Below are 11280 nucleotides of genomic sequence, written 5' to 3'. Positions count from 1 at the left end.
TTAATGTCAAATGGAAAGCAAAGCTAATTAAAATTTACAGCAAGCTATTACCAGTCATTTAATAAGGAATTAATTAAGATATCTGCTAAAATAAATTGACTGAGTATGTATAAATTTTGAACTTGTAAAAAAGAACCAGCATAACTACGAGAGGGAAAAATAAACTGGGAAAGGACTTGTTTAATCTGAAATAATAGTTGAGAAGAAATGTGTAAATATGTTGGAGACAGAGACAGATAAAACCAGATTTGCAAGGTGAAGTTGTCTGGTACAGTCCAAACACCCATCTCAGTTCAGACATCTCATAACCTCTTGCTTTTGACATGTAAGTCTGAAGGAAGTCTAGTGTATTGAGAAAATGTCATACAAAACATGGGCGTGTATTAAAAATGTAGAGATTCTGTTTCACTCACTTTGTGTTTGATGGACCCTTCTTTTCCCATATCAAGGTCTTTGAAAGACTCACCCATTGCCAGAAATAACAGCTGTGGGTGATGAACATATTTCATGCCAAGGCTTAGACTCCCTCCATTAGCTCATGGCTACATACACAAGACATATATCAGTGCTGAGACCATGAGCTGCTACTATGCGCATCAGGAAGGTTTCCTGTTGACAGTGAGTGCCCACAACACACCTCTCCTCCCCAAACCTTGGTGCTACAGTCCATGAGAGCAAGTCACACACTGTTGTCCTTCAGATGTACTGGGGAAGTGCATGGGGTTGGTGCTGGTGCTACGGCAACAACCCCACATCCATGTTGGGAACCACAGCGCCCATGGGAATGCAATCCATGTTTTCTTGCAGAGTGTCAAAACAGTCAGCTTTATTGCAGAGCAAGTCATAAGGATAAAAGAAGGTATGATTTGAAAATGGATTTACAATATTGAGCTACAAAGGATGAAACAGTATATTGCAGTAGCTGGATTAATTTGCCAAAGAGAGTGTGCTAGATCTTCCACTGGGGTTGTGAGGTTGTCTCACTAAACACTAGAAGCCACCTTAGATTTGGAAACCTTGGAGGATTCTTACAGCAAAGTCTTTCCCACTCCTCTTACTAAAGCTGGCTGTGGTAATCAGTCGCTGCTCTGGATGACCTACTCTTTCTGAAGCCTGCAACAACATCGTTCATTGCTTCTCTTTCTTCCAGATTATCTGTCTTCCATTTCTTGTGATTGGCACAAAGTAATTATATGGTGTTTCCTCCACACAGAACCTTGTGCTATCAGCTGCTGAAGCAGCTGGCTGCAAGCTTTATCCCCACAATACCCCGAAGAAAGGAGGAGAAATAAGATATTTCTATTCCCCATCCTCCTTTAGGTCTCTGATTGACTTTTGTGTAGTACATTTTCATCATATGTTCTTGTCTTGAGTGGCTCTCCATAGTCTGCATCTATCTGAAAATAAGTTGCATGTTAGATGCTGAGATCTCTTGCTGGATCCATCACAGTTCCAGTCTTGTGAATGTTATTTAAAAACCAAATATGGCATAGTAGAAGGAGAAGTGAGGGGGTTATACTCCCTCTGAGCCTGCTGTTAATGTTGTGGCCTCTGAGGGCCAAACAAGTGTCCAACACAGAAATCATAGTACCTAAAAAGCAGGTGCCCAGTGGCAACAAGTGACTCAGCACAACTTGGAATGGCTTAGATGAGTTCTATATGTGCCCAAGGATGTTTCTGGGCACTGAAGACAACTGGCAACTGTTCTCCTTCTAGTCTAGGAAGTCCTTTTATTCTCCAGTACAAGTGACTGCCTGCAAACTGCCTGTTGGAAATGGTCTCTGATGACCACATGATGGCTGGGAAATCACAGAATCATTCAGGTTGGAAAAGACCCTTGGGGTCATCGAGTCCAACCATAGCCCTACTCTACAAAGTTCTCCCATACACCATATCCCCCAACATCTCATCTAAACAACCTTTAAACACATCCAGGGATGGTGACTCCACCACCTCCCTGGGCAGCTGATTCCACTCTCTGACCACTCTTTCTGTGAAAAATTTTTTCCTAATGTCTGGTCTAAACCTCCCCTGTTGCAGTTTAAAGCCATTCATTCTTGTTCTATCGCTAATTACCTGTGAGAAGAGACCAGCACCAACCTCTGAACAATGTCCTTTCAGGTAGCTGTAGAGAGTGATGAGGTCTCCCCTCAGCCTTCTCCTCCTCAAACTAAACAGTCCCAGCTCCTTCAATCGCTCCTCATAGGATCTGTTCTCCAGGCCCTTCACCAGCTTCATTGCCCTCCTCTGCACTCGCTCCAGCACCTCGATATCCCTCTTGTATTGAGGTGACCAAAACTGGACACAATACTCCAGGTGTGGCCTCACCAGTGCAGAGTACAGGGGGACTATCACCTCCCTACTTCTGCTGGTCACACTATTTCTAATACAAGCCAGGATGCTGTTGGCTTTCTTGGCCACCTGGGCACACTGCTGGCTCATGTTCAGCTGCTTGTCAATTAGAACCCCCAGATCCTTCTCTTCCATACAGCTCTCCAGCCACACCTCCCCAAGCCTGTACCAATGGATGGGGTTGTTGTGGCCCAAGTGCAGGCCCTGGCACTTGGCCTTGTTGAAGCTCATCCCGTTAACGTTGGCCCACCGATCCAATCTATCCAGGTGTCTCTGTAGTGCCTCCCTATCCTCATGCAGATTGACAGTCCCGCTTAACTTGGTGTCATCTGCGAATTTACTGATAATGCACTCTATGTCCTTATCAAGATCATCAATAAAGATGTTGAACAGAAATGGTCCCAACACCGAGCCCTGAGGAACACCACTTGTGACCGGCCGCCAGCTGGATTTAACTCCATTGACCACCACTCTTTGGGACCGTTCATCCAGCCAGTGCTTGACCCAGCAGACCGTTCACTCATCCAGGCCATGAGCAGCCAGTTTTTCTATGAGAATTCTATGGGAAACTGTGTTGAATGCTTTCGAAAATACAGGTAGACAATATCCACAGCTTTTCCCTCGTCCAACAGTTGGGTCATCTTGTCATAGAAGGAGATCTGGTTTGTCAGGCAGGACCTGCCTTTCATAAACCCATGCTGACTAGGCTTGATCCCCTGGTTGTCCATTATATGACTTTTAATGGCACTCGAGATGACCTGCTCCATGACCTTCCCTGGTACCGAAGTCAGACTGACAGGTCTATAGTTTCCCAGATCCTCCTTTTACCTCTCTTGTAGATGGGTGTTACATTTGCCACCCTCCAGTCCAATGGGACCTCCCCAGTTAGCCATGACTTCAGGTAAATCATGGAAAGCGGCTTGGCGAGGACATCTGCCAACTCTTTCAGCACCCTTGGGTGTAACCCATCTGGTCCCACAGACTTGTGTGCATCCAAGCGGTGTAGCAGGTCTCTGACCACCTCCTCTTCAACTGTGCTGACCTCAATCTGCTTCCCCTCCCCATCTCCCAGCTCATGAGGCTGGGTGTGCAGGGAACAGCCAGTTCCACTGCTAAAGACTGAGGCAAAGTAGGCGTTGAGCACCTCAGCCTTTTCCTCATCCTTAGTTACCATGTTTCCCTCTGCATCCAATAAAGGAGGGAGATTTTTCCTAATTCTCCTTTTGCTGTTTACGAATTTATAGAAACATTTTTTATTATCCTTAACAGCTGTAGCCAAGTTGAGCTCTAGCTGCGCTTTGGCTCTCCTGAGGTTCTCCCTGCATAGTTTCATTACATCTTTATAGTCTTCATGAGAGACCTGCCCCCTCTTCCAGAGGTTATAGATTCTCCTTTTGTTCTTGAGATCCAGCCAAAGGTCCCTGTTTAGTCAGGCTGGTCTCCTTCCCCGCCTGTTTGTTTTTCGGCACACGGGAACAGCCTGCTCCTGTGCCTTTAAGACTTCTCTCCTGAAGTATGTCCAGCCTTCCTGGACTCCCATATCCTACAGGGCAGCCTTCCAAGGGATTTTGTTAATCAGTCTTTTGAACAGGTCAGAGTTTGCCCTGCGGAAGTCTAAGGTGGCAGTTTTACTAACCCCTCTCTTTGTTTCTCCAAGGATCGAAAACTCAATCATCTCATGATCACTGCACCCTAGACGGCCTCCAACCTTTACTTCCCCCACAAGCTCTTCTCTGTTCACAGAAGCAGGTCCAGGAGGGCACCTTCCCTGGTCGGCTCACTCACCAGCTGTGTGAGGAAGTTATCCTCCACACATTCCAGGAACGTTCTGGATTGTTCCCTTTCTGCTGTGCTGTGATCCCAGCAGATACCCCGGATGTTAAAGTCCCCCACAAGAACAACGGCAAGTGTCCATGTTAGCTGGTCAGTGTGGGCTGGATCCATGCCAGACATGCTCTAACTGTTTCTTGCTTGGACAGTCATAGTCAGGTCCCTAAACCTTCTTCAGATTGCACGTGTAGACACAGCATTAAACACTTTATAGAGTCCGGGAGGAGAGAGAGACCAAAGGTGACGCCATGGTCTCAGGCACTGAAAGTAGGGCTGTGCTCAGTGCAGGGGGCTCACTACACTGCAGCCTGCTTGTAGAGAGGCTACCTGACTCCTGCCTCTGCATTAAACACCCCTCTCCACAGGGAGTCTGACCTTATCTCTCTAGGGTTGTCTCCTAACCCATTCATGCCCCTTCATGCATCACTACTGCCCATAGCTCCTTGGGGGGCAGCTGGGTACATCAGCCAGGAAGACAGAGGTGCTGGCTGGGTTTCAGGAGTGCGGTATGAGCCAGACTGAAGCTCAGGAAGAGCAACTTCTCTTCCCAGACTGGCACAAAGCTGCCTAGTAGTGAAGGTCCACTCCCAAAAAGTGCCAAATGAGGGAGCCAAACCTGCAGCTCCAGCATCCTCCGAGCACTGCTGTCACTGCAGGTCCCCAGGCGCTGAGCTCTGGGTGCTCTGTGCCACCCACATCCCTCATGTGGGGGCAAGTGTCACTGGGGAGCCATATTCAAGCTCCACCTACCCCTTGTGGGCCAAGCCCCGTGGGGTGCGAGCCTTCCCCGGGGGATCCCAGACATCCCTGCTGGGGCTGCCCAAGGAGGGTGGGTGCCCAGCAACCCAGAGGTCCTTCCCTCGGGCTGCCTCCTCCTCCCTGAAGGAGCCAGTCTGAACCACAGCCAAAACTTAACACATCTGTCAGCTCAAATCCACATGTTGTTCTCTGAGTCAGAGCATCAACACAGAAAGAAACCCCCTCCCCGTTTTTTATTCAGTCTGTAAGAATTCAGTTGCCAGCACGCGTTGCTTCCAGCAGACACAGAGCATGGCTTGACGTGTTTGCCCAGTCCAGATAAATCAACAGAAGTTGAATTCAGAAACCCTAATGACTGCAGCAAACTACTCATAAATGAGCTACAGGGCAACAATTATCTATTGAAATTTTTAGATTAGAGAAGCCCTCTTTTCATGTATGAAAAATTAATTAGTGAAATAAATTATTTGCTGCAAATTACTCATTCCACTCCTGTTGTTTGCTGCTCTGCGATATGTCTGATAAAAACATTTGTCAAGTAAGCCTGTATCACTCTTTTCAGCTACAAAACCAAGGTTTTAATTCATTATGATTTTCCCTGACCCTCCTTTGGATCATGTACATTTGTCAAAGCAGATTTAAAATGCTACCAGAACTCTTAACATTTGACAGGCATACTGAAAGGTGTAAAGAACTCTGAAAAGGTGCAAGACGAAGGAGAATAAAGCACAAGGATTTTAGCAACCGCGCTAAGTAAAGTCTTTATAAGGACTGATCTGGCATTTCAAAAATAGTTTCTTCCCAACCTTTCGAGAATGTGCTGAGATTTTTCATTTGAGAGGAGCTGATTTCACCTTTCAAACTGAACAATGTATGTACTAATCCTGTGTGACTATTTTGTAGGTGTTTGTTCTGTAAAATTATGGGGGGGAGAAAAGCCTTTTTGAAAATTAAGGTGGTGCTTTCTATGTCAGTCATGCTGGACTGTATATTGATTTCTTATCATTACCTGGAGAAAAGCCAAAAGGCCACTGGAATGAATCATTGATCAAAAAGTGTCTGAGATGGTTAAATCTGAGGATTTAAATCTAAAGAACCTGTTTCTCTGTGCTGATGCAGGCTGACAATATTTTAAACCTAACTTTCCCAGATCCATTTTGGTTTTGCAAGAACTGGTAGTGAGTAATCGCATCTGCATTTTCCCCTGTGCGAGCATGTCACTGCTATTGGCATCTTAAAATTTACTGTGCTAAAATGAAGCTAAACCATTCACGTTAGTGGGCAAGGAAGTCCCAGGTGGGTAACTATTTATTGCTGAACCCACAAAACTGAGGGTTTTTCCAGATCTCCAAAGTACTTCTCTTGTCCCAAGAAGCTTGCAAGTGTCAGTAAACTTATATATGCCTGGAAAAAAATTCAAGGGACATCTTGTATTATACCCACACTATGCGGTACCCTCAGGAACACATGAAGGTGACACTAGCCTCCAGAGATTAACAGTGTGACTCAGGTGTAGGCTAATAGATCTTACTTTTTTCCTGGGACTGTCACTTGAATAAGGTGACCAGCCCCTGCAGTTATTGTTCCTTGCCCTCTGTTCTGCAGCAAGGATATGAGTGACACAACCCAGGCCTTTGAAGATTATGGAGCTATGGTTCATGCACGGCTTATTTGTCCCTGTGAGACTGGGTGACTGGGTGTTACATTTACTGGGTGATTATAACAGAGCAGCAAGGACCCACTTTCCTTGGCTTCAGTTTTGGCACTACAAATTTGTGCATGGATGTGTGTGACAGACAAAGAGAAAGGATTGTGCTCCTCTGTTTCATAGGTTTCTTGCAAGTCTTTATTATGAATTCCCCTCTTCCCTCTCATATTTTCACTCTCCTCAATCATGCAAGAGCTCAGGGACAAGGAAGGTCATTGGAAGTCTGGGAAAGGCCTGGATCAGTGATTTTAACTCATGGCTTGTGCTCCCCCAAGTGTGATGAACTACCTCCAAGGGGTATTCATAAGGTACTTGAGGCTATGTGCATACTCCATGTCAATATGAGGCCTGGTGCACAACCTCTGACTAATCCCCCATAAATTTCCAACAAGGGATTGGAAATGGAGCACAGCATGCTCACCAGGGTCCCCCTCACTGGGTGACACAGGCACAAGGACAGCAGGCAAATCACAGCCTTCACCTTTCTCCTAGGATGGACACAAACTCAGAGAAGCAAACTCTCACTCGGATTTCCCCCTCTCTATTCCCCTTCACTTAAAAGCTTTTCAGAGGCCAGTAAATTAGAAAAAAAACCCAGAACTTGCTGGTGTAGATCATTCTGCTGTGGCAAGAAATGGTTAGCTAATTAACTGTGGGTTTTGCTGGATCAGAGCCCTCAAGACCCACTAAAATGAACTGTATAGTCAGATTTAAGCATTTAAGAGCATGATAGGCCTTCCTGCATGTAAGGGTCCAGGGAACAAAAGCCCATCAAATCCTGGAATTTGGAGAAAACAAAGTTAAAAGGAAATGCTTGTTATTCCACTCCTACTTGTTTAGTGCTGTATGAAGAATAAAGCACTGTTGCTGGTAAGTAGCATTCACCGAAAAATCATCATAGATGTTGTAAATTACTCAAACCCTCATCAGGGTCAGTCGACTGCAGATCAAGAACACACAGCTAAAACTGAGGACAGAGAGCTTTGGGAAATGTGTGCAGCGTGCAGGGTAGGTCTTGCTCCACAGCTGCAATGAAAACTTTGTGGTCTCTTCTTGGTTCTCAGTGACACCGTACAAATCTACAGGAATGCAATGTCCTGACAGAGAATTACTCTAGACTTGCTCCAGTCCCCCTGAGTGCAAGATTTATGTCGTGCATTTATTACAAAAGACAGTATTTTTTCCTCTGGCTTCTGCCATCAGAAGAAATTGATTGAGTGTCTTTCTGCAGCTCTGAATGACTTTATACAAGATTCTGTTTTGTATTTGATTAAAAAGAATGTTTTTAAAAATCGTTAAAGTGCATGGTGGTATAGAAACACATCATTTTACAGTGAGGCAGGCATATAAATAGCTGAGCTGTGTTTTCCATGTAGCTGGTGCTTTGCTGGGTTTCACCAGAAGAGGGTAGAGTTTGGAAAGGACTCCTCGAAGCCTGGGCTCCCTATTGTGTTGGGAAACAGCAAAGGGAAAACAAGCACAAGTTTCTCCTCGGCACGCTTGCACCGACTGACTATGTGCAAGAGTCAGCAGATAAACTCTGGAAGACCTTAAAGTAAAAAGAAAACGGAAAGAGAAACAAAATTCAAAATCAGCTTTCTAGGGAAATCTGTGGAATTGAAGAGAGAAACTGCAACAGTTTTTTGTGGGCTCACCCTGCTGATTGTCTCTCTGAGAACTGTCACTCACTGCACGTTGCATTAATCAGAGCACAGGATTTATTTCTCTGCCGTGACTTCCAACCTGTGAATAAATATCACTTTTAGAGAGAGAATGGGACCTGAAAAGACTATCGAGCACTGAACAGAGGGGTGAGTTTTATTAAACGGTTTCTTCTCTTTCAAATCTGCTGGAGCTTTCTAACATCCTGCTTGCAGGCACAGCAGCCCGATGACTTGTCTTTTCCCTGCAGCTTGTTGCATATCTCATAAGGCTTTCCTCACTGCAGGTTTATTTCTGTAACCTTTCCCACCACAACTCGAGGTCAGTTTGGTAACATTTGCAATAGAGCTGACTCGGTGCTGATTTGCTTTCATGAGACATTAAACCATAAAGCTTTGAAACCAAACAACAGGCTAAAAATCAAATAAAATCCGATACAATTAAAATGGCAGGTGACTCTAGGTTTCCAGATGTGGACACTGATGGATCAGAAAAAAATGAAGAAACAGAGATTGTAGTCAATGTCGGTGGGGTAAGGCAGGTGTTCTATGGAGATAAACTGAATCAATACCCAGAAACACGGCTGGCAGAGCTGATCAACTGTTTATCAGGGGGATACGATAGCATATTCTCCCTCTGTGATGACTATGATCCTGGAAAGAGAGAGTTTTACTTTGACAGAGATCCAGATGCTTTCAAATGCATTATTGATGTGTATTACTTTGGGGAAATTCACATGAAGAAAGGAATATGCCCCATATGTTTCAAGAATGAAATGGAATTTTGGAAAGTGGATCTGAAATTTTTGGATGACTGCTGCAAAACCCATCTAAGTGAAAAAAAGGAAGAACTGGAGGAAATAGCCAGAAGGGTGCAACTGATTCTGGACGACTTGGGAGTAGATGCCTCGGAAAGTCGCTGGAAAAAGTGCCAAAAATACATCTGGAAATTTCTGGAGAAGCCAGAATCGTCCTACCCAGCTCGAGTGATTGCTGTTCTGTCCTTTCTGTTTATCTTGATCTCCTCTGTCGTGATGTGTGTGGGGACCATCCCAGACCTGCAGGTCGTGGATGCAGAGGGGAACCGTATGGAGCACCCAACCCTGGACAGCATAGAGACAGCCTGTATAGGCTGGTTTACCATGGAGTATGTGCTGAGGCTAATTTCCTCTCCCAACAAACTCCACTTTGCCCTGTCTTTCATGAACATTGTTGATGTGCTAGCAATACTTCCTTTCTATGTCAGCCTGACCTTGACCCACTTGGGAGCCAAGCTGATGGAGCTGAGCAATGTCCAGCAGGCTGTCCAGGCACTGCGCATCATGAGGATCGCGAGGATTTTCAAGCTTGCACGGCACTCCTCGGGACTCCAGACTCTAACATATGCCCTGAAACGCAGCTTTAAGGAGCTCGGGCTGCTCCTCATGTACTTAGCTGTTGGAATCTTTGTCTTTTCTGCCCTGGGTTATACCATGGAGCAAAGTCACCCTGAAACTTTATTTAAAAGCATTCCTCAGTCATTTTGGTGGGCAATCATTACCATGACCACAGTTGGATATGGAGACATATACCCTAAAACAACACTAGGAAAACTGAATGCTGCCATCAGTTTTCTTTGCGGGGTGATAGCGATCGCCCTTCCCATCCATCCCATCATTAACAACTTTGTCAGGTATTATAACAAACAGAGAGTTTTAGAAACAGCTGCCAAGCATGAATTGGAACTGATGGAGCTAAACTCAGCCGAGGGGAAAGCTGCAAGCTTCAAAAGTGAACTAGAGGATCTTGAGAGGGAAGGCAAGGACGGTCCTTTTTGTAACAGCCGGCTAAAAGTCTCCCACAGTGACACCTTTATTCATCTCCTGTCAGAAGACAAACACTATAGGACCAGGCTTCAAAGCTGCAAATAAACCGTGAGCTGTTGTCAGCGCTAAGCTATAGATCGGGACAGCCTGACAATCAACTATTGAAGAGACTCGTGGGATCTGTCAGAGTTGGGAGGGAGCACTGCTTTGCTTTTCCAACATGAATATAAATTAACCCCATGGTATCTCCATCAAGAGTTGGTAAGACTTTGCCATTGTTACCCAAAATAAAATAGTAGGACTCCATTGAGATCAGACTGCTTATAATGAGTGCATTTCAACAAAAAATATTTGTAACCATTTTAGAGACTAAAAAGTCCTTCCTGATCAGTAATTGTTCTACGACCTGAATGTGCAACATTGCCACATCAGAACTCTGTACCTGTGACAATAAAGAGCAGCATCGCACAGATTGTGTCTTCCAGGCTGTCTTTAATGTCTTTGCAACTAGGAGAACTGCTCCTTAAAAAATTAAAGCAGCCTCTCACTTGTATTAGATTCAAGCAGTTTCAGCCTAGAGATACCAAAAGTATGAGCATATACCATGTGCAGAATATTAGAGTCAATGAATGATTTTGGTTTTGTAAAATGTAATGTGAGGTCAACTTTTTGGGTAGGTATCTGTTCCTCTTTCCAGAAAAAATATAATTTTCAATGGGACATGAAGTTATTTTTTAGGCAGATATGTAGAACAGTATCAATGTATTTTAAGGAGCAAATTAAAAAAATATTTGTTCTAGCTTTTAATTACTACATAATAATTTATATATGCAAGGATCTTTCAGGAAGGATTTATAATCAAGTAATTTTAAAAACTAAGTTAATTCATTTTAATTCAGTATTAAAACAATAGAAGTTTATAAGAGAGTTAAATTGAGTACTTCTAAATAGGAAAATTTAACTCTTTGAAAGTAAGTGTAGAGAAAGTTTAAATAAAAATAGTGCAATCTCCAACTGATTTATGGTAAAAATATCTATCTGAATGAACATATTACTAGTTTATTTTTTTAAAAAAACACATCCCACCCCTACAATAACCACATGGTTTTGCAAATGTTAGTTTACAGAGATAGAAGGCACTAATCAGTATCTTACTCATTAATCA

At 44.1% G+C, this 11280-nt stretch overlaps 1 protein-coding gene across 1 annotated transcript; it reads left to right on the top strand.

Annotated features, from left to right (window-relative positions):
• The first annotated feature begins 8280 nt into the window (after positions 1-8280).
• On the top strand, positions 8281-10585 carry KCNF1 (potassium voltage-gated channel modifier subfamily F member 1). Its single transcript, XM_074864703.1, has one exon. It carries the CDS (start codon positions 8757-8759, stop codon positions 10218-10220), a length of 1464 nt encoding a protein of 487 aa, XP_074720804.1. The 5' UTR covers positions 8281-8756; the 3' UTR covers positions 10221-10585.
• Positions 10586-11280: the final 695 nt, after the last annotated feature.

This window comes from Strix uralensis, chromosome 3 (assembly GCF_047716275.1).
Source record: "Strix uralensis isolate ZFMK-TIS-50842 chromosome 3, bStrUra1, whole genome shotgun sequence".
Classification (NCBI taxonomy): Eukaryota; Metazoa; Chordata; class Aves; order Strigiformes; family Strigidae; genus Strix; species Strix uralensis.
The sequence above is the reverse complement of the archived record's forward strand: the minus strand, read 5'-3'. Positions and strand labels throughout refer to the sequence as shown.